Here is a 23,306-nt window from a genome sequence, read left to right as displayed (position 1 = left end):
CAGGGTTAAGAGAAGAATGGTTCTGTGGTGGCTATTGCTGCTTTTCAATATGCTGGGCTGGAATTACTGAGTAACCCCGTGCTAATCCCCCAGGCAGGATTGTCCCTGGCAAATGCACCACCCATGTTCAACTCCCTGTGCGGCAAAAATACGGCTCCTTTCTCTCCACTTCTATGGCAAATGCTTTGGTAGCATCAGCCTCGCTGTGCAGCTGACAGGCCGGTGGCAACCCTCTTTGCTAAGGCAGCAGCAGCCTGGGGCTCCGGCAGATTCACTTTGTTGTTTCTCCTTGTGCTTTAACATTGACTGTGATGGGTGAGGGAGTGCCCCCAAACTGTCAATGAAGTAAATACTTCCCACTCCTGCCCCAAAAATCTGTTTTCTTTTATGTGCAGTTTTTGATCTCTATGTCTTGTTAGGAACCAGCTAATTCTAGTGATGGTATTAGGTCAGCTAAGTAGGTATTCCTCCTTACAGATGCATAATTTAGAGAGTATCAGCACTACCTTGAAAGTACTGAGATCGGCAAAAGGACTGAATCCAAAGTCACTTCTTAGCTTTGTTTCGGAGATGGAGCCAGTATCTGGGAGGAAGCTGTTTACCAGATCCTATTCCCTAACGTCCTAGCAGCTGCAGGAATTAGTTTAGTTGCCACCTTGCTGAAAAAGCCAGTAGATGTCCTATGCTTGGCCAGGATAGCACTCCATGGCTGACTGCTCCCCTTCTCATGGGACACCCATCCTTTGATGACACCCTTCAGAGGACCTTCTGTTGACTCAGCCCAGTACTTTGTACCCCTGACATGAGCTGCAAGCAGAGGGGACTTACCCTAGAGTAAACAACGCAGACACACTGTTGATACAACTTGGAATTATTTACTTGCGGTGATTTACATGTTGTGCTGTAACATTAGACACAATGGCCGAGCGTCATGCTCTGTTTTTGTGCTTTGGACTGTGCGAACAATACAGAGACTTGACAAACAATATCTGGCTCTGTACAATAAACACACTGGGACACTAAAGGACTGAGTAAGCAGAAAAGCCTTCTCATGCTGGAAGGCCACAGAGCACTATTTCACTTTGCTACTATTCTTGTGCAATTTGATTATCACCAACAGAAGATACAATATAAAGTGTCAAGTATTAGTATTTACTCATCATGCTTATCTTTCATCAAATGAACCAAATACATTTTGAGACTTAGTTAAATTCTGAAACACATAAAAAATGCTGCCAAAGCTCTGCCCTTCAATTCAATCAAACTTCAAACTAACCTTCAAAAGAGTGCAAGAAGCGTGGTCCAAGCCACCTTAGCTCCCACCTCTTACTAGACATCACCATACTCAACTCATCTTAGATATCAGGAAAACTTGGGCAAACCTTGGGCTGTATTTATAGAGTTCAAATTACAACCTCCTCCATTCTGGAATGAAAAATTGGGTGTCTTTGGACACTACTGCCAGGTAATACTGATGACAGGCGCTAGCAAAATGCAGAGTACTTTTGTTCAAGGTGTTGAAAGCACAGTAATGCCTGGGAGAATAGTTGAGCCTGAAAATTTTCCCAGCCCTGTTGAAGGGAATTTTCCATTAATTTCTAATGTATTACCTCTTTGCAAAGCAAACATGGTTCCTATCACCATGCAAGGATACTTGGGACAAGAAGTGAGGGGAAAACTGTGTGCTGGAAAAGTGTTGCCCTTGCAGGAGAGCAGCTGCAAACACTCCCCCTTACAAGTGGGGAAGGGGGCTGAGGGTAGAAATGAATCTAAAACATCCCAGAGATGTTTTAGTGACTATTGATGATCTGTGCTTTTTAATCTCTTCTGCTGCAGTGTAAATTGCCTAAAATCAAACTAGTTCATTTCTCTGTGTAGATCTAGATCTGAGGGCAGGTCGAGGCAAAACAATGTATGGCTACAGTCTGTATTTTAACCAAATAACTCCTTAATGTATCACAAGTTATTTCCTCTGGCCTCTCAGTCCCCTCCTTTAAACAGAGGCCACAGCTGGAGAACGCCTCTCGCAGGTGATGCTGGATGCAATGTGGGGCTGCATTTCTTATTCTGTTTTACAGTAGTTCCTGGTGTTTTGTTTCTGTCGCTGGACGAGAGACTGAATCCTTCTCCTTAAACCCGCAGCTCTCTGGCCCTTTGTGAAAAGGATTGTTCATTCAGACCAGGTAGACTGCTCCTCACATAAGCTTTTTTTTCCGTCTTCCCTACAGTCTCTTTGCTTCCAGCTTCTTCATAGGTTAATAGGTTATAGTAGGAAAAATAATCAGTGCAATCAATAATAGCCATTGGGGAAGCTATTTTTAATCACACGTGTAGCTTAAGAACATAAATTGCTGTAAATGGTTTTTTGCTTCTTCTCTTATGATGCAGTTTATAAGCAGCACCCTTTAATTTAAGACATGTTTGTGGTGCTTGCTGATGCTCCTGTGTTTACAGCTTCAGGAGCTGAAAACCACGGGGCTGTCTGGCTTTGTTCTCTGGCCACGTTGCACTGAAGGGATACTTCCACAGCTCACGTTGCTGAAGCCGCTTGATATGATGGCACTGAGCATTTCCAAATACTTTGCGTTTATATTCACACAACGTTGTCATCACCACAACGACTCCCCGCAGTTTGCCTGCACCTCCGGCCCTTGGGGTGCTGGGGCTCAGGGGCATACAAGCATTGCTAAACAGGCGATACAGGAGGTTCGGAGCAGGCGCTGGAATGCGATGACAAACAGCTCCAATAATTAACAGAGTTCAAAAGGGCCCGGGCTGAGCCTCCCTGCCCCTCCGGTACCACACGTACGCAGCATTCCTCCTCTTCCCCACAGCCAGCACCCTTAACTGCGTTTGCTTTCAGCCCCGGCACAGCAAATGGCTGCCTCGTTAAACAAACACCTGGCAGTCTTTGTTCAGGCTGCGCTGAATGCGACAAACATTCTTTCCAGGCTACAAAAATGGTCCAGCCGGGAAAGATGCGTGCATTTTCACTCTTCATCTCTTCCCCATTTAAATCCCATTGCAGCAAAGGAGGGAACAACACCCTGCTTTACATTACTTAACCACTGCGCTCCTCAGACAGATTTCTGGTTAAGTAGTGTGTACACACGTATTTTTCTGCTGTAAAAGAGGATGTTTTTTTATCACAGCAAAATCAGATTGTGAGGGGCTATTCTTTTAGATGCTATAGGATTGCTATCTAATTACAGGGTGTGCCAAAATCACCAGGGGCAGAGGCAGATAATGCTGTTTACAATCAGTCACCAAGATGTTATAAAAAGCTCATTAAAATAAGCAGGAGGCAGAACTAGAGAAATCTCTTGGCAGCAAGGCAAATATTTGGCCCTTCAGGCTTTCCGGTGCCAGCCAAATAGCATCATACCATAACTTCATACCATGAAGTTATCCTTATCATTATCCTAAAAAGAAGTAAGAATCACAGCGCTGCCAGGAACCTTTACATAGGGTAGGCCAACATCACAATGAATTTTGCACTTAAATGGAAATAATGATTCCAAAGCTATAGGAATATCTACAGGCAAATCATGAACACAGCGACTATTAAGAAATCACTATCAACTAAAAGCTCGTGTCTACTTTATTCACAGTATCCTACAGCTTTTTGTTAATAAACAAAAACCCATAGAGCAAAACAAGAAGTCAAATTTCTTTTGCAAATTTATCCCCTCTAGCCAGTGGAGCAATACCAGAGATTAAAACATTGGGTATAAGATTCATTGATGTACTTAGCTTGTTTGTTGATTTGGCCAAAGCTGTTTTTATCACTGTCTTCAAAATGATCCTGTAATGCCTGGCTACACCACCTATAAAGGAAATAGCAGTGTAAAGATAACAGAGTTTTCAGTGTGCATCAACCTTGTCAATCTCTTCACAGAATCACAGCATCGCTGAGGACGGAAAGGACCTCTGCAGATCATCTTGTCCAAAACCACCCCTGCTCAAAGCAGGGTAAACTACAGCAGGTTGTTCAGTGCTGTATCCCATCAAATATGAGTGGCTGCAAGGATGGAGACTCTCAACATCTCTTGGCAATTTGTTCCAGTGTTTGATCATCCTCACAGTGAAAAAAAAAAAGAAAAAGAAAAAAGAAAAATTTCTCTGTTTTTTCATGTGTTCAAATGGAATTTCTTGTATTGCAGTTTGTGCCCTTGCCGCTTGTCCTGTCACTGGACACCACTGAGAAGAGTCTGGCTCCATCATCTTTTCTCCTCTCCCAGATCAGGTGTTTAAATATATTGGTAAGTTCCCCACCTGACCCTTCTCTTGACCAGGCTGAACAGTCCAGCTCTCTCAGCCTCTCCTTCTACAGAAGATGCTCCAGTCCCTTAATCACCCCTGTGGCCGTTTTCTGCACTCTCTCCACTAAGGCCATACCTTTCGTGCACTGGGGAGCCCAGAACTAGACACAGCATTCCAGATGTGTCCTCACCAGTGTTGAGTACAGAGGAAGGATCACCTCCCTTGACCTGCTGGCAATGCTTTTCCTAATGCGACCCAAGACACTGTTGGCCTTCTTTGCTGCAAGGGCACATTGCTGGCTCATGTTCAACTTGGTGTCCACCAAGAACCCTGGCTCCTTTTATGGAAAGCTGCTTGCCAGATGGGCAGCCCCCAGCCCTGCTATGGTGCCTGGGGTTGTTCCTCCCCAGATGCAGGACTTGGCACTTCTCCTTGTTGAACTTCTGGAGGTTCGTGTCAGCCCATTTCTCCAGCCTCTCCACATCCTTCTAAACAGCAGTACAACCGCCTGGTGTATCAACCACTACTCCCAGTTTTGTATCATCTGCAAACTTGCTGAGGGCACACTCTGCCCATTGTCCAGGTCATTTATGAAGATGTTCAACTGTGTCAGTCCCACTAACAGCCCCAGTCACCACTAGTTACTGGATTCCAGCTGAACTTCATTCCCATATTCATGGCTTTCTGTGCCTGGTGCTTCAGCCAGTTCTCTGGTGGTTTGTCTTTGCCAACAGGATGGCAGCCTTCACTTGACAGTCTGCTAGACTTGTTTGACTAAGGCATCAAAATGGGATGGATACTAGATAAAGCCTAGCTTAATATTTTGAATTAAACAGAGGATCAAGCTGACCCTGCAAAAATTAAGTTCTCTGAGTTTTTCAGTGCTACAAAATATATCATTCTGGTTTTAGATTTTTGGATGCCTTGTCCCTGTGCAAGTCTCTTAAAGCTGTGTCTACTACTTGAAATAAAGTGGTAGGACAAGCAGTGTGCTTATGGAGTCATAACATCATCACTGCCAGTACCAGACTTTCAGTCCATCTAGACACATAAAAAAGGACAGTAAAGAGTAACATTTAAGCCGCATCGAATCTTGAAAGTGCACACAAAAAAACAAGCCCTGGAGAGTGTGTCTGGTCAGTGAATTCCTTCTGTCTGGAAGTGATGAAATACATGGCAGTTCTTAAGGGTTGTCTTCAAGTAATGCTGGTATGAGGATTTGAGTGTGATAGTTAACTGTCAAACCAAAACCATCAATCAACTGCTAAGGTATGAAATGATCCCACTTCTTTTGTCTAGTCATAGACATTGCCTGGAATATAATTAGAGTATTTGAAACTTTCTAGCTGAGAAAAACCCAAACAGAAAAGATGGCACTAAGCAGAAAGATTTGGTCCAAGTTTTTGGAGGTAACATCAACAATAACTTTTTGTCCATGTTTAGGGTCTTCCTGGGTGACACTGTAGAAAGATAGAAGATATAGGTATTCTGCTAAAGGATCCTGAAACGTTCATATTTTCAGCAGTTTTCATGAATCCTAAATACAACGTATCGAACACTCCAGGAAACAAAAGTGAAGGAAAGTATTTGACTTCTTGTTTGGCAGTGTTTGCTTCAAAGGCTACACAGGATGATAGCATTGACTGTCTCACTCTCTCTTCTTCCCCTGTTCTCTCCCTTAGTTCTGTATCTTTTTCTAGTTATCCAGATACTGCACATTGGTTTCACTCTGTCTTTCATACTGATACTTTGGGTCTGCAGTGAAAATAAGTTTTGTGATCTTCATTTTTCACAGCATTGTAAAGTATTATGAAAAACAGTGACTGGTAAAACATCTGCCACGTGTTTGTGATTATGGAGCCAGGACTCATCAAGGGACTTGGGTGACAGTGCCAGATGCCAAGGAGTGGCTTACATCTCCATGATACCTTTGCTTCCCTCTGCTCCTCTACAGAAACAGGGACCTCACAGAAATGACAGTGGGCAGGCTAATACAATTAATTCAAATCATCCAGGCAGCCAAATCCCTTGTTTGAGAGACCCACTTGATTAGGTGAGAGATTGTCCTTTAAATACATTTTCCTGGGCTAGGATGAGGCAGGAAAATCAGAGAAAGTGGTGTAAGAAGAATGCTGTGCCGAGCAACTTTGTGGAGGGGAAGGTGGAATGTGAAATGCAGCTTATTCCCCAAGGCTCAGAGGCCTGGTGGAAATCTGGTTGGCAATAATCACGATGATCCTACATGTGGAGCTGATGCCACATGGCTATCTGTCTCCTGGGGTTCCTCAGCATTTCTTCCCAGTGGTTCCTCTCCGTGCCCGTGATGTGCAAGCCCAGGCTGCACTTGCCGAGCACGTGGCTCTGCCCAGCACCATCCTGGCTCAGCATTTCCAGCTCCACACTGGAGGCACGCAGGAGCTCATGAGGCACCTCAAACATGATCATCTCATTCCACACAGGGTTGATCTTGTGCTTTGCACGTTTGGTCTGCTTCTTCTTCAGCTTTAAAGACTGATGCCTCAGTGTCACCTTGACAGAAACATCTGTATAGGAAGTGGAGAGAGACACCATATTAATGAGCATGCAAAAAAATGAATCCAAGAGACTTTTAACTGGTGACATCAGACTGAGAGAGAGAACATAGGAAACATTGATCTTGGGGCGTTTGGTTTTCACTTTTTAGAAATTATTCAAATCTCTTTGGATTTCTAACCCAAACATCTATTATTTTTTTCTGCCAAACACCGCCTTTCCCACTTTCTTTCTAGATTTACATAATAGCAAAACAAACAGTCTCTGTTTTCTCGCTATTCTACTCACCATTGCCAAGTAGATCTTTCAGCTGCTTGGAGTGGAGATTTTTAGCCTTAATAATCACCACCAGCAGGCGATTAGCTGCTGGCAGGTAGCTAATAGAGAGCAGGACCTCCCCATGACCTGTAGATGGCTCCTGGAAATGGAGACACAGGAAGGGTTAATTTTTTATACAATCTTGGCTGTAACATTAGGAAAACTAAATAGTACAAGGTCATGGGTGGAAGGTTGTGGACCAACCAAGTTGTCTCCCTGTCTTTGTACAGGAGATCTTTCCAGTTACACTGTGTGAGAATAAACCTGGCAAAGATGTCTGAAGGCTTCCCCACTTGCAATGCCCCCATCATGTGAGTTACTGCTTGCTTTTGTCGCTGGAAAGAAACTGCTTCCTAACATCTCCTTTTAGTGGAATATTTAGTCAGAAGAAGAGGGTTTGGGGCTGAACTACAGGCAAGCAGTCAGATACTCTTTTTTTGAGAGATTATCTAGCTTCCCTTTATTTATGTCCCCTACTTCCATTGCTGTTTTTCATAATTCACTCTTCATTTCAGCTCATCTTTTTGTGAGGAGGCTCCATCCACACACGGACCCCAGTCCACACTGCCCAGCAGGAGTGTAGGGCTCCCTGGGAAAGAGTAGGTGATACCTGGGTCTGTGCCGCACAGCCAGACCCTGGAGCTGGAGTTGAACCTTCTCTGACACCCTTACTTGGTAGGGGAAAAACCCCAGCCAACCTGAAATCTGCCATGAGCTCAGCTCAGTCCCTTCCCAGCCTGTCATCCCTCAGGCCTGCAAGCAGCTCTCCCTGCTGCCTCTGCGGGATTTCCTCCAGGGCAAAGGCTTTGAACCATCAGGTGCTCATGTCAGGGCAACACACTTTTTTTTTTCCCTTTTCTTCTCTCCTTCTTTTCCTTTTTCCTTTTTCCTTTTCCCTTTTCCCTTTTTCCTTTCCTTCTCCCTTTTCTTTTCCCTTTCCTTTTTCCTTTCTTCCCATGAGTGATTGGCCTCTTAGCCTCCTCACCTTTCTCCCCTTCCTTGGGAACAAGCAGCCCCGGGGGGGAAGCAGAGGGACATAACCCCACCGCCCATCACTCTCCCCTGGAAGAGCAGTGCTGTTTCCTCCTCAGGAGCCGGCGGGAAGCAGAGAAAGCCCAGGCCGGTGTGTGCAGAGCTGCCAGCCTGCGGTGAGGGGCGAAAGGGGAGCAGTTATTCTTTCAGTGAGTAGGAGTTAGTGACAGAAATCTGGTTTAGTGTGAGGTTAATGACCCAGAAGAGTCCAGAAAACTAATGTCAGTTCAATAGACTCCCTTTGGATTCCTTAGCACGATCTACACGCTTTAGGACAAACAGCCCTTCTCCAGGCCATTTCTGTGCTCTGCACTCTCGCTTCTAAAAGTGAGCCATAAATATTTCAAATTAAGTTTTCACCTGGTTACTCGCAACAGGCAAGGACAGGTCCCTGTAAGCTCCGCATGAGCTGATTGACTCTCCAGAAAACATGGATGTCATTGCTGTCTGGTTTGAATGACTTATTTGTCCTGCACAAATCAGGTGGGAGGCCATTAGCAAGGAAGCCTGAAATTCAATCCCAAATCAGCGCAAGTAAATCTTTTTTTCATGCACTCAGGTAGCAACAAAGGGCTCGTATGCATTTCACTTACATAAATCCTGTCCTAAATCTAAATGGACCTTAAAAAAACCCATACATAAAATCAGAGGCAGATTCAAATAGCTGTATGTCCACGACAAAAGAATAGGTGTTTGTAGAGGGAGGGACAAATACGAATACCACCTCAATACAAAAACACAGTTTAGGCAAGTCATAAGCTGCTTTTACTTATTTATCCACTCTACATCTCACCAGGTCCCACTCTATAGCTCTCGGCTAGAATTTGGTTCCTGTACCTCCAGGCACAGATTAGTGGAGATTGGGGTGTAGGGGGTGGCAGGGCTCTGTAAACCTGCACGCACACCCGCACGCACGCATACACACACACAGACACAAACACACACAGGGTACACACATGTCATATCTTGTGCTTATGGTTTTGTAGCTCCTAATAATCTGTTTCGGTTTATGACCAGCCTGTAGCTACATGAAACCAAAACCTACAATGGTTGGTCTCTGCTGGAGTTTCTGAAGTTTTGCATGAAGAGACCAAGCCAGAGGTACTTTTCTTTTCCCCTCCTGTTTTTTTGTTTGATTGTTTGTTTGTTTTTCTTTTTCCTATTAAATCCATAACCTGCACTTGGTGCTGCAACCTTGCAAATTCACACAACCACCAGAACTTCAGTTTTCCTTTCTGTGTAACAAGGATAAAAAGCATCAGGGGGTCATCAATGAATTACGTGTGCAGGGAACCTTGAAATCACAAAAGGGAAGGTGCTATGCAAGGAGCCACTATGATCGGTGTCATTAGCAAAGCACTGGGAGGGAAGGAAGACAAGATAAGGATATCAGTCTGCAATATCTACGCTTTGCATTGCTCACAGCAGTCCATGAATTCCTGAATACTAATTACATTACCTGGTTAGCTGTAAACTCCCCTCTGAGCTCCTTCCCTTGTGTGTGGGAGAATTACTGGGAAGGTAGGAATGAAATTTCTACCGGCTCATGGCTTTTCAAGGAAATGTCAGACTTTAAACAAAGCCCAGTAACTTTGTTCCTGGATGGATGCTGTCAAAAATAGCTCCTCTTTTTTTGCTCAGCTCTTCCTCACTCCCTCCTGCTCTGGTTCTCGATGAATGATTCAGGATCTGTATATAAGCTATCTGTGCAACGGTTGGCTCTCTCAGGTCCCAGATGACGCAAATTCAGCTTTCACTGCACATCCTCAGCCCAAACTGGGGCACTGTTCAGCAGTACTGTTAGTGTTAACCTTGTGCTGTCAGCCTGGAGAAGAAATGAATGCCGCTCTGTTTCTATGTGTAGTTGTGAAGCTGGACCAAGGCAGAGTACCCAGCGTGTCAGGACTCCATCAGGTGTACTTGAGTGACAACTGACCATTGCTGTGAAGAGGCTGTCCCTTGGATGTTGCTTACAAAGCAGATACTACAGTAGATTGTGGAGGGGAAGGGGGAGAGGGGCTCCATCTGTCTCAATTTAGGAATTTAAATCATTATATTGGAATAATTTATTTTGGACATCTCCTTTTGCAGCAGCAGTCTGAGAACTCATTTCAATTTACAGCTATTAGGCAAGTATTTAGTCTTGTGCTTGAAGTTTATTAAACTGATTCAGACCACCCATTTGTTTCTGCTGCCTCTCTCTCTGCCGGAGGTTTTTCAGAGCAGCCAGCCCTATTAGCATTCAAGTGGCGATCAGATAAATTAGCATTATTGGAAATCAAAAATGCTAACTCTGTACTCTCTGTCTGTGGGCAACTCAGTGGAGAGCCCTCACCCCTGATGGTGACAGGCAATAATTTATTTCAGCATGCTTAGCAACATTGCTGGTGGTTTTTTTGCGTTGTTCACCCCATACGACACCAGAGTACAATAGGTACCTGTTTGTAGCAATGTACTAGGAGCAACAATAGCAGTGCCCTGCTGCCATGTTGTTAAGCGTATTGCTGCTGCTAGAAGAATAATCAAGGCAGGGAAAAGGCTCCTGGGGAAATGTGCAAAAAGTTAGTGCACATGAAGCATTCCCTGTACCTACTTCAGGTACTCTTGGAATCCTTTCCTTCATTTTCTCTGTCTGTGTAGCTGGGAAGGTGTGGATAAGCAAGGAAAAGGAGGTTTTGACCTTTAAGAAAACCAGCACAATGCAATGAGTAATATTTTGACATCTCCCAGAATGAGTAGCACTGATGGATTGATCCCAGTAAGGATAAGTGGTCTTCAGTCAAACATTTCATTCCCAACAATATATTTCACTCCCAGCTTAAGGCTCCCTGGGGCACCACTGTATGCCCTACCCGCACCCAGCTCTGCAGAGTCCCTCCGTCCTGCTCTGTAGGCACTCTCTGGTATTTCGGCTCTTGCCACCACAGTCCAGCATCCTAATTCACAGAAACTCACGTAACTTTCTGTGAACACAGGCTTTGAATTACAGATATCAGTGTCGGATTGTCATGTAATTGAGGGAGGAGGAGAGGGAGTTTTGACACATCTTAATTGCTGGGAGCTGTAGGTGGAAGGGCTGGGTTGATGGGCCTTTGATTGCTTTCTGAAATGGTTAGCTACAGATCAACACAGAGCAGTGCTGAATGACCTCTGCAGTCACACACCACCCCTCTAAACCTGCCTCCAAACAAAAAAAGCCACCCACTGACATGCAGCCATCTTGGAAGAGGGCTTCTTTTGTCCAAACAATTCATCATTAGAGTTTCTGGACTACTGAGACAGACTGAGTCCGTACCTTCTCTGGGGTCTTTAGCCTTTCCCACTGGGCCGTCCCAAAGGACTCCTGCACCTTAGCTAGGCTCAGTTTGAGTTCCCCCACAATGCTGTGTCTGGAGAACTTGTCGCAGTTTCTCAGGGTGAGAGTCAGTGTCCCTTCTGGCATCTCCTCCTCCGTTAATGGGAATCGCAGGACCTCCTCCCAAAGGGTGTGAAGCACCTTCTTCTTCAGCTCTGTCTGGGCCTCAGCAATACCGGACTTGCTCACCAGTGTGCCCAGTATGTAGCAATGGCAGCCAGCATCTTGGTCCCCACTCATTCTGCCATGCATAGCTGGAAAAGAAAGATTGATTGTAAGGACCTCTCACAAAAGACAGCCCTGAAAAATCTGCGGCTAAACTGTTTATTTCATGAGACCCATAAAATAAAACAGCTGCATAGACATTGACCCCTGTTCATGCTTGCACGGGGCAGACTAAGCCATGAGCCCATGCTCTGGTGTTTTCCTCATGCTGCACAACGTCCTTGTCCTTTTGCTACTGCCGAAGGATTCTGTTAGTGTTTGGGAGAGCAATAGCAGCAAGGAAACATGCTCTGTTGAAAGATACAGGGTGGCAATGAAATGAGCCACAGCATGGCACAGGGATGGGCAGCTCTCATTTAGTTTTACCTTGGCACACAAAGAAAACTTCTTACAAAGGGTTTAAAAGCAGAATGGTCAGTCACAGACATTAGAGATGGGAGAGACCTCCGTCTTGGCATACATCAACCCCTGTGGGCCAACGTGGGATACATATAAGGGTCATTACATTCTGCTTGTCCCACCTCTGGTAAATGACAACCCAAAGCCCAAAAGGTCTGTGTCAAGAGACATTCATCCCTAATTTTATATCCCTTTTATGCTGAGAAGCCTAGAGTGAGAATGACATTTCACACTCCTCTTTAGTTGCATCAACAGAATTGCCCTGCCTTCTCTGCAGCAAGAGGAGCATGCTTTGCTCCGAGGGGTCATGAAACAGTATGGCTTTGTGGGCAAAACTGAGGTCCTTGCTGCAGCCAGTCCAAGAACAGATGCTCCTAAGCTTCCAGGTCCCATGGTTCATAGGGGTCTAGCAGAGCTGGGGAGCAGAGCTGTATCCTGTCCGGGTGGCAGTGGGGCACCCAGGGAGGAGCACCGCAGGTGCGGGTGTCCACCCTGGAGGGAAGCTGTGGGCTTGCTGCTGGCAGGCGACCCACAGCCGTGGCTGCCATTTAGCACCCTTTCAGTTCTCACTTCAGAGGGTGCGATTTGATTAGGTTTCCACAGAGATCTGCACTGTGCATGAATTATTCAGTCAGCTTATTTTACTTTCCCAGAGGAACTGATGATGCTCCAGCTCTGAGTGGAGAAGCTGTTACAGTTGTCAGTTCCCACTTCAGAGTGACACAGAGCCTGGCCAGGCGCAACCAGGGGGACCTTCTTCAGTGGTCTTCAGATAAGTCTGGTATCTCTAGCTCAGCCTCACTTGACTTGAGGAAGAGGCAGTAGGGAGTGGGTCAAGTTGAAGAATGAAAGTTATAGAGAGGAAGGAGATAGCAATCCCCTTCCCTCTGCCCCCAAAGGATAAAATAAATAGAAGTTGCTTTGTACCATGTCTGGGACCGAAGGAGCCCATCCTGCTTCCTGACTTCTGCTTTTAGCTGTGCAAGCAGTTGTTCCCAAGCCATGCCCTGCACGCTCACTTCAGCAGTGACACTGCCAGGTATTTCTACGCAAGCCCAGAACCAATGAAACATCCAGTGGTCCTGGGGACACGTGTTGATTTTAAGGTAGCAGAGGAACTCTCTATAAAATCAACAGGTGTCTTGTACCCACCAGATGGAGAATCACCAGCGGAAGATCTCTGCCCCTTACCTTCCAGAAGTGCCACACGCAGCTCGGCTTTTTGTTGATCATATGCAAGGGAGTAGCGCAGCTCAGGGGCCTGGTTACAGCTGGCTGCCCGCTCGGGGTTCAAGTGCTCTGTGACACACACGTCCTTTACTACACCTGGAACTGAAATAACCCCTTTAGCAAGCAGGTCTTCACCTTCCAAGAACAAATCCACTCTGTCTTTACTTGGCTTTTCTAGATGCCTTACTATTCCTGCACCTTGTATTCAGGAATATTATTTATGTTCCTTCTTCATCCATCACCATATCTCCTTTTTGTTCTGTTTTCTCACACTTCCAGCTCTTTCCACAGCACTTAGACAAGGCTTCTGCTCTCTAACATCTTGCTCTTTCACCTTGTGCCTAGGCCAAGGTGAAAACTACACCCATAACTTGTTATATGGCTCTAAATTGTTTTTAACTTGCATTGATGAATTGCATCTTGTGTGCTTTGGAATGGGAACTTGAGTCTGCTTTTGAGTTGCCGTGCAACTCTATGTTAGTTCAGACCTCTCTAAATATTTTTTAATTTTAACAATACAGTCTTTGTCATGCAGAAGGCATCTATTTCCATAGTGCTTAACCAGCTTGAAGATAATGAGCTTGGGACGCTGTGAGGCAGTTTCTCTAGGTGTGAGTTTTGAAGTTGAGTACATATTTCATACTGAAACCAAGCAAGTTGCAAGACTAAAAGGGAAGCCACAGCCTTTTGTCATCAAAAGCTGTTATCTGCAGGGTCAGTTCTGAATCACACAGAAAACAATAGTGGGACCGGCACATTTCCTCCTAAAAATCTCCGCCATGGTCCAGACCAGTTCAATGTGGCACTGAAAGGAGAACGCAACAGTTCTTTATTTCAGCAACACTTGATCTATGAAATCAGGCACAGCAGGAAGCAAACTTGCTTGTTCCATTAGCAGTGCAGAGAGGCTCTTATATCAACACACTTATATAAATCGTTAGCCTACACGCAGCCATCATCCTTCAGCCTCTCCACACTATAATCTTCTCCCTGACACCTAAGGATGTGGCTCAGACAGTCTCTTCCTCCAATGCAGCTGCTTCCCATGGTACTTTCTTTTCCATACTCACAAGTCCCAGGGTGGAGGGGTGAATGTAGCAATTGTCCTCCCAGAAGGACAAAAATATAATCTCAAGCAATTTTTAAAAACTAAAAAGATTTATCTTAAAAAATATCATGACAGATGACATTGTGTCTCTGGCAAATCTTCAGGAAGGTTTTATTAATGGGGTAACCATAAGAGTCAATTATCCTGTTTAAAAGACAGCTGCGAAGGTAAAAATCAGTATGGAAGCAACCCAGACATGCTGCCAGATGTATATAATTAACATTGCATTTTCTCCCAGGCTCCAGGAATCTTAAGTTCCAGGCTTTGGCATGTTACCCTTTGGGCTGGCTTGAAAACAAGAATTCTGTTTGGTAAAAACGTCTGAGGTGTCAGCCTTTGGTTTCACTGCACATCATTACAAGAAGACAAGACCATCTCACCAAACTGGGTGGAAAAGAGTAGCAGAGAAAATAAAATAGAAGCTTGAACCCCCAGTGCCGATGTCCCTGACAAGGACAGTTGCTGGACAGTTAGCATTTGTCCTGGAGGAGATACTCTGCCTAGTTTTGGCCAGGTATTTCACCCATACTCTGGCAACTGCTCTCAGTAAAACTACACTAAATACATGTTTTTCAACAAAATGTCTGCTTCCAGTGAGCCAGATTCTTCAACACAAAAGATATTTAGGTGAAAAAACCCCTACAACCAGACAAAACTACAGATTTGTTATCTGAATGTCCTGATGAGCTCCGTGATTACTTTCTATTAAACACATACACTGAAGACAGAACTCACTTAAAATGCTCATGATAAGAGAGTGAAAAGCACCCCATGTCTTCATTTTCACATGTATTTCTCTACCTACAATCACATCATGCTCAGAAGTATTACAGATCTACACCCAGAAAAACAATTGTTAGTCTGAAGACCAAATGCTCCTACCGTTTTGAGGGAGAACAAACAGCTCTTCGTTGACTTGTATCTTCATCCTGTTCTCATCCAAACCAGTATGTTTTCCAGTAGCTGGTTCTTCTGTTGTCTTCAGGGAGTACTGCGTGTAGTTAACAATTTCAGGTGAAGTTACTACTGGTTTGGGGCCATAAATGTTGGGAAACTTCAGGAGAGCTCGAGGCTGCACTGGCTCTGCAGTTTTCTTAACGTTGAACTGAAAATGAAAACCTTGTTTATTACTTTGCACTAATTAGACTAATTCTTCCCATTCTGTTAAATGAGCTGAGACAAAGGGAGAAAAGACGGTGCCTCTAGTCATTCTTACCGTCATTGTTTCTTGGGTTGTAGAAACCACTCCCTGTTTGTCCAGAGATTTTCTTGCCAGAGCGGATACCCTTCCACTTGGTGTATGTCTTTTCAGATTTACTCCTGTACAGATGTTTGGTTGCAACAAGAAAATATATATTCTTATTGTTTGATTGTTCCTCTGTTCCTGTACCAGTTAATCCTTCTTTCATAAGTCTGTGCTTTCTCGTAGCACAGAAATCAACCATGAAGTTCATTTTGCTATCATTGAGATACGGGACTTTTTACCCTGATGTTTGAAGTCAAATCCAAGATCAAGAGGCTATAGCCACCCACAGATTTCAGAACATTTTACATGAATATGTAGTAAGCATTAGAAAGTCAAAGGCATGGATCATACAGTCACTTGGAGCAAGTATGACCATGGTATAATAAGACAAAGGAGAACCGGTTGAAGAAATGAGCCATGCAATGGCATACCAAGAGTAATTGATTCAGTGGTCCTCTCAGCCTCTTGGACTGTCTCTTGGCTCTGTGGACCAGAGCTCCACCTGACCCTCAGACATATATTTCCCCTTTATTATACCAGGATTGAAATTTGGATTTATGTCTGAGTTTGTTCTTAACATGTCAATTTCCTGCTGAATCATGAACGTGGAATGAGCAGAAGAACCTGAAAGATGGTGTAATGCTTAGGCAGCCTAAACAAAGGTTGTCCCAAAGGCATTACTGTTCTCAGAAACAATGAAAAATAACAGTCCTCTTTTGCTATGTCCCAGGAAAGAATCCTGTCTGCTCCCAACTCAAATCATTCATGATTAATTTATATTTGGATTCATCAACAGGAAAGAACAAAAGCTGACTAGCAAATGATCCTGACCCTTGCAACAGATTTTATTAATGTTTCCAAAACATGAAAGACAAAAAGCAGAAGTAAAACTGCCATTTTGGTTGATTATTGTGCAGTGGGATTCTCTCCAACCTCGCTGCCTGCCAACCTATTCTGTGTTAAGTTTAGATCGAGGGTGAGCCAGAAAATGTTCACAATTGTAATTAAAGTTTTTCATTAGTCTCATTGTTTCCCATTAATAATGAATGTAGGAGATGCCCTGAAGCACTTGTCTGTGTTGGGACTTTTTGGTCCCAGTTCACATGTCCTGAGGGAGCATACCTATTCCTCAAGAAATAGAGCTGAAGAAAGAGCAGTCTTGGACTTTACCTCTTTAGTCATACTCTGCTTATGGAGATCATAACACTATGTTTACATGCACTTGGCAGTGGTAAAGAACTAAGTAGGTCAGCGACTCCATCTTCTCAAGGCAGCTAGTGCATCAGTGTTTAGGAAGTCCACTATGTAACATAGCATTTTGTCTTATCTAATTTTAAGGGCTTTGAAAGAGAAGTGGGTTGAGACAGACAGACGTTACTGTGCGCAGTCCCCACCTCTCACTCAGCTGAGTTTAGATATGATGTAAGTAAGTCATGCGGTGTGGGTCTGAAAGTGAGATCCCTCTTTTAGAGATGTGAGCCTCATCAGTGCTAAAATACATAGGAAATTTTAAGTTACTCATCCAAACCTTAAATACAGTTTTCCATTCTTCTAAAATTAAAGCAGACCAACCAAGCAAAATATGTTAGGAATCACTAGACAACAGCTTGAAAAAATGGGTCACTTTTGTTCTGCAAAGGCATTACTTCTAACACGCATACAGTGCCTGCCGTGGAGCTCAGTCTCTGCTGTTTTTCTCTCCTGAAGCCGCTGCTGTCCTACCAGTCACTGCCCATCACGCCAGAGCAGTGTGCCTGCATTGCTGTGTGCCGCTAGCACACAAAGCGCTTTGGGATCCTTTGGGATGAAAAACACCATACAAAGGTGAGGTATTGTTAGTACAATCTTTTCTTCCTCTTGCTAAAAGCCAGACATTTAGTCAGGAAATCCATCAGCACACAGCAACTAAGAGCTCCAGTGGGTCTAAATATTCTTCTTGTCTGTCTGCTCTGCAGAATTAGAGATGAGAGACATATGCAAGCACAGTGGGACTAGCTCACCCCCTCTTCCAACTACATCTGCCTCTGTTTATTATTTTTGCTGCCAGCTCTGTTCCCAATTGCTGTCTTCTAATCTAGTTACACAGCAGTGCCCTGTGGAAGTTCCTTTTGCAAATCAGCAGCAGCATCTTAAATAAAGAGATGAGCAGAAGAGTTCAGATAGTTTTGCAGAAAATGCGTGAAAGCAAAGAAACCAGAAGTAGCAAGGAGGCTGCAGCTGACCCTTCTGGGTCCCTGCCCAGCGTCACTCAAACAATGCACCACATCGTTGCCATTACTGGATGTTCTTGGGATCTTTATTATGCACCCTTTGCCGAGACTTTGAAAATTTACAGCAGTTTTTAATTGTTCTGTGGATGTATCTTTGTGTTCGAACTCTTCCTCCTCACGTATGCAGGGCATGTCCTTGGGGAGCCTCTGTCTGTAGCAAATACAAGCATCACTGTCATGGGAGACATGCCAAGTGAATAAAATGCAGTCTTGCTTCATCTTTCTTTTGTCGTCTCTGTTTATCAGAATCAGTGGCCCTGACAGGCTTCAGTAATTAAGTATGTCAAGCACTGACTAGGACAGTCAGTGTCCTAATGTAGTCGGGAAAAAGTCCCGACAGGACAGTTTATAAACATAGACTCAGATGATGAAACTTCACAAGCTCAGAACTCAATTTGAGATTCATTCCTTCAAGGTATATAGACGGATTCTGAATCAGTGACAGCATAGGAGAATGCATGTTCCTGGCAAGAAAACTATTTTAATTGGAAAGAATTGTTAAACATATGGAATATGCAAACTAAGAACATTTTGCACTTTCTGTGACAGAATGTTCATTCAGCTGCTATAATTTGGCCAGATTTCTTTTAAAAAAAACCCCAAACCAGTAACATTAGAAATAATACTTCTAATTAGAAAGTCTACAATGCCAAAAGAATACAATCACTCAGGTAATACCGATACATTGAGGGCAGGTTGAATAATTTTATCCCCTGTTGGTCAAATACTGAATTAAGTTATGGCAAAACTTGATGAATGTAGAAATATTGTGAGGACCATAACCTAATAGTTGCTGGGCACCGGAGGCTTAATTTGACTTCACGGTGACTTAGTGCTTATTTCAGTCATGCAAGCAGGATGACACCCCGGAGGACAAGCTCCAGCACAGATTAACACTTTCCCAAGAGACTGTATAAAAGAAAAATGTCCAGTCCAAGGGTGGATTTAATGTAAATATTTGAGAGGTTTCTGAGCTAGAAGATTACAATGAAAAAGTCTGTCGTAGATAGAGACTGATGGTAAAGTTATCTGTGGGTAGTGTTCCAGACAACAGCTAAAAAAAAATCCTATGCAAAGTGATATGACTGTCCAAGTTACACATTTCTCATTTGTTTTAACTTGGAAAATCTAAGCATTATTGTACATCCTTATATACAGGAGTTTGCAATTTCCCTGTATGAGTTAGAAAAGACAAGAGGCCTGGAAAGGACATGACAAAACTGCCAAACAGAATAGCAGATGAAATTCATCCTAGGAAAATGCAAAAAGATACTAGGAAGTGTTCACCGTGGTCATGGATGAACGCTCAGCAATCTCTTGAGAAGTCCTTGGCTCAGCACAGATGTTGATCCATGGTCAGTGGAGCCATCATCCTACCCCCCAGCAACCAGCAGCTCTGGTAACATGATTCTGTATATCTGCACCAGATCTTACAATACAATGAGTAGATTTGGTCATCTTTCCTCAGAATAAACTGCAATAGGAGCATGAGGATGCCAGGGCTCTTTTCTAAGAGCCTAAGAGTGGTAGCCAGAGAGAGTCTGAATATGTAATTACAAGCATTACAGAGAAGTTCAATTAGGACTCCTGCTACACTCTAAGAATACAAAAATAATAGGCAGCTCAGATAATTAAAAGGCAAACAAAGGCTGTTATACAACAAATCACTGGCCTTCAGAGTTGGCTGCTATGGCATAACATTTGGTTGAATGGCTAGATGAAAGTGAAAAGGACGTAGGCACATACAAACATCAAGAGCAAGAGCCAACAGGTAATACTTTCAGAGACTGACCAGTGCTATAGCTCATGCTAAAGACCATGGTCAACCAAGGAAATCAGTCAAACATTTCCCTTTGAAGGAGAGCTTCCCATTAATGAGGATATTAGAAGGGTCCTATAATTCCCCTTGCTCTCTCTTGCACGGAGCTGAGGAGTAAATCAGGGGTTTTGGATTTTAACAAGAAAGAAAGACCACACAGGGATGCCTGACATTATTCATACTCCACACTGCTCTTATAGTAAGTGAAAAAGCAATTCACAGTGTGATGAGATTGTCCAGTCATCACACTCTAGATTCTCGCTTGCGTTTTATTATCATTTCAATGCCTTATTTTAACTTCACACATAATTAATGCCCTCAGTTAGAGAGGCAGAGGGAGGAGGAGGGATGGTTTTCACAAGAAACCAGCTGTTGACAGGGAACTATCCTGCAGGAACCATAAGATACTGTGAATAGAGTTAGAGAAATAGCTGCTATAGGAGATCCCAGCAGGAGTCAGCTCCTCTTTATAATGCTGCATGCCACCTGGCAAAGTCCAGTCTGCTCTCCTCAGGAAATTATTTCCCTTGTGATCTAGCTTGACAGCTAAGCAGCATTTCCAGTCCTCCTCCCCTATTTTTGCCATTAGCAGCTTTCTCTTTGGCAATGTGGCAGCTGTCTCCTGCTCCGGTAATTCTGTGGGTCACCCAGCCCATCTCTGTTTTTCCCTCACTCCTCCTCTCATTAACATGTTGTTACATCCTGAGCACGGTAAGCAGATAAATAGGCAGCATAAATCACACGCTGAGGAGCCTAACAGAAGTTGCATTCTCACCCTCTGCATTCAAAGAAAAATCACAGAGTAAATTAGAGACTGTGTCTTACTTGCTGGACTGGCTGAAGCACACTGGGCTTAGTATTTTCCGTGTCCTCCTCTTGGTCCTTTTCCGAGAGTCCTTTCCCAGGTTGCTTGCATTTGCAGAAGCAGGTGAGACCGCAGAGGGCAAGGATGCTAGTTGCAGTCCCTAAGGTAGCCCCCAGGGCTATAACTGGGGCAGATAAAACCATCGTCCTGTGCTGCACAGGAACAAAAAGCAGAGAAACCCTGTGACTCCTTCTCCTCCCTGGGAGAGCAGCTCTCGCACATCCACTCCGATTTCTAGCCTGGCTTCATTCTCCTTGGAAGTCTGAAAACAATTCTCTTGTGCAGCACAAAAAAGGGACCAATCTAGAGACAGAGATAAATCATCCCACTTTTGCTAGGCAACAAGGCTACCTTTCTATCGTGATGATGGAGTTTATGCTCCAGGTCAGGTAGAGGAAATAGTGATTGTGGTGCCTGCAATCTCCATATAGCTGCAAACAGGCAGTTTTCATTGAAGCCTGTTCTCCAGCTCCACTGGGAAAAGTCTGATGTGTGATAGAGAGGAAAGACGTCAGCAGAAGGGGCTGGGCCTTGCTAGCTAACTCACAGAAAGTGCATCCAAATGTTTGATTAGCTCTCTAGCAATATTTCTGAGGGCTAGCTTGCTAATTTGCTCAAGAGGTTGAATTTTTCTGTCTTAAGGCAAAGATAGCGATTGCCAAAAGGTGCTGGCCTGAGAAGCCCTGTTCTGATAGCATTGCACGGTAGCACTATAGTCAGAGTGAAGCTTGCGTGTAAATCGGGCAAAACTTTCTCACTCTTCCGAGGCTGGGGAACAAACACACACAAGAATTAAGCACTGTCCCACACCTCACCAGCTTGCCCTCAAAGCGCAAGGTCTGAACCTTTTGGAGCTGATTTCTGTAGCACCAATGAAGAGCAGCACTGCTATTTAAAAAGTCAGCAGAAGATCCTATCAAACAAGACACACTGACACATATGCTGCTTCCTCTGGAGAGGATGAGAGAGCAAACAACATATGCCAGGTATTAGTCATAGTGCTTACTACAGCGGTGTCAGGCGGTGAGCAGAGTAGAAGAACCTACATGAATAGACCTGAAGGGCTACATGTCCATCTCAGTTTTCTTTTCAGATGATGGATTGATTAACTTTCTCTGACTCATTTATTTTTGCCTTATTTCTCAGACTGCCCAGCTTGGGGAAGAGGAGAATAAATGCCATCTTTCGATGTGTTTCTTGTGACATATGCAACCATTTTCCAGGTACTTCAACAAGAAGTACCTAGTGGCCAGAAGATGATTATAATTCTGGGTCTCTGTATATCTGGGCCAGAGTGGAACTAGTAAGCAAGAAGCAAAATATTCCTTATAAGGGTCTGGAAAAAATACCCAGTTCTACTGGGAGTTTCTTTGCCTTTCTATTTTGGAACACATTTGATGCCTGTGGATCAGCTGAAAAATGAACTGTGTACACAGAAATGATAAGAAATTCAGGGGTTTTTGTCTTTCTGCAGCTCAGGTTTTGCCATGGGTTTTCTTGACTTTTTTCTTTTTGATGTTTCACATCTTACTTATGACGCTCACTCAGCCTTTGTTCCATTATAGATGACATGTTCACCTCCCTGGCTCAAATCTTCCCTCACACATCTGACTCTTTAATTGTTAAAGATTCCTCTTTAACACTGCAGCACCCTTATGGATGCAGTGCACATTCTGTCATCTTGCCTTCTCCTCACCCTCCCAGGCTTGTCAGACACATGTCTTGCCCCTCACTTCCAACCCTGCCAACCTCCCATCAAGAAGAGAATCATGACAGATTCCTTAAGCAGAGACAGTCTCCCAAGACACTGCTGAGCCAATGGAAGCTGGCCTTTCAGCTCAGCTCACGGAAGGAAAACCTTGAGCTTTGTCTTCTGTCTATAAAAGAACATAAAAGTGGCCACACCAGGCTGGACCACTGGCACATCTCTTGCTGTGCTCAGTAATGGGAAGAACATCACTTAGAGGAGACTGAGAAATCTGACTAAATGCTCCCTTTGCTTCCTGCTCTTTGTGTCTCAGGAGCTTCCAAAGCCTTGAGCAGCATCCTTGTGCTTACCTCTGCTGGTCTGAACTTTCTCTGTCACAGGTAGACTGTTGCAACCATTGGCTGACTTACCTAATGACTACTTCGTTTGGCCCGTAGTTAAACAGGTAACATCGTAATCACAGTGCCACGAGGTCTTATCTTGAATTTGAAGAATGTACCGTATTGTTACAGGCTTCGACCACCACTCAAGAGAAGCGTAAGAGAGGAGAGAGTCTGAAAGAGGACAAAAAGGATGGATATACAATTTAGATGCCTTTTGTTTCCTCCACAGGATGGGTTCTTCCTCAAGGTGTTAATGAAATCTAATATAGCTAGATCAGAGGCCCCTGAGATTTGGAAACCACATGAAAAGGAAGAAGGTGCTGTTAAGGGTAGAATACGTTGACAGAGGTTTGGAGTGGAGAAGGCATTTAGTTCATCCATGAGATGTAATCTCTGTGTGTTTTCTACAAGCTGTTCTGAGAAATATATCAAGACTGCTTACAAGAGGCTGTGGAAGGAAGGCCACATCAAAATCTCTCTGCAAGACAATAATTTAATAGTATACCTCTCCAAGATGTTTTCTAGCTGTTGATATATGAAGATTAAGTTTTCC

General features: G+C 44.0%; 1 protein-coding gene across 2 annotated transcripts; it reads right to left on the bottom strand.

Annotated features, from left to right (window-relative positions):
- Positions 1–855: 855 nt before the first annotated feature.
- On the bottom strand, positions 856–21,172 carry SYT13 (synaptotagmin 13). Of its 2 annotated transcripts, none has more exons than XM_010308201.2 (6): positions 20,623–21,172; positions 15,345–15,567; positions 13,316–13,450; positions 11,441–11,754; positions 7,084–7,213; positions 856–6,806 (listed from the first exon to the last, which is right to left on the bottom strand). In XM_010308201.2, exons 1-6 carry the CDS (start codon positions 20,803–20,805, stop codon positions 6,502–6,504), a joined length of 1,290 nt encoding a protein of 429 aa, XP_010306503.1. In that variant the 5' UTR covers positions 20,806–21,172; the 3' UTR covers positions 856–6,501. The 2 variants fall into 2 exon arrangements, with proteins under 2 accessions (XP_010306503.1, XP_075610821.1); XM_075754706.1 differs by having other exon boundaries at positions 13,316–13,456; positions 20,623–21,156.
- Positions 21,173–23,306: the final 2,134 nt, after the last annotated feature.

Source organism: Balearica regulorum, chromosome 5 (assembly GCF_011004875.1).
Source record: "Balearica regulorum gibbericeps isolate bBalReg1 chromosome 5, bBalReg1.pri, whole genome shotgun sequence".
Lineage (NCBI taxonomy): Eukaryota > Metazoa > Chordata > Aves > Gruiformes > Gruidae > Balearica > Balearica regulorum.
The sequence above is the reverse complement of the archived record's forward strand: the minus strand, read 5'-3'. Positions and strand labels throughout refer to the sequence as shown.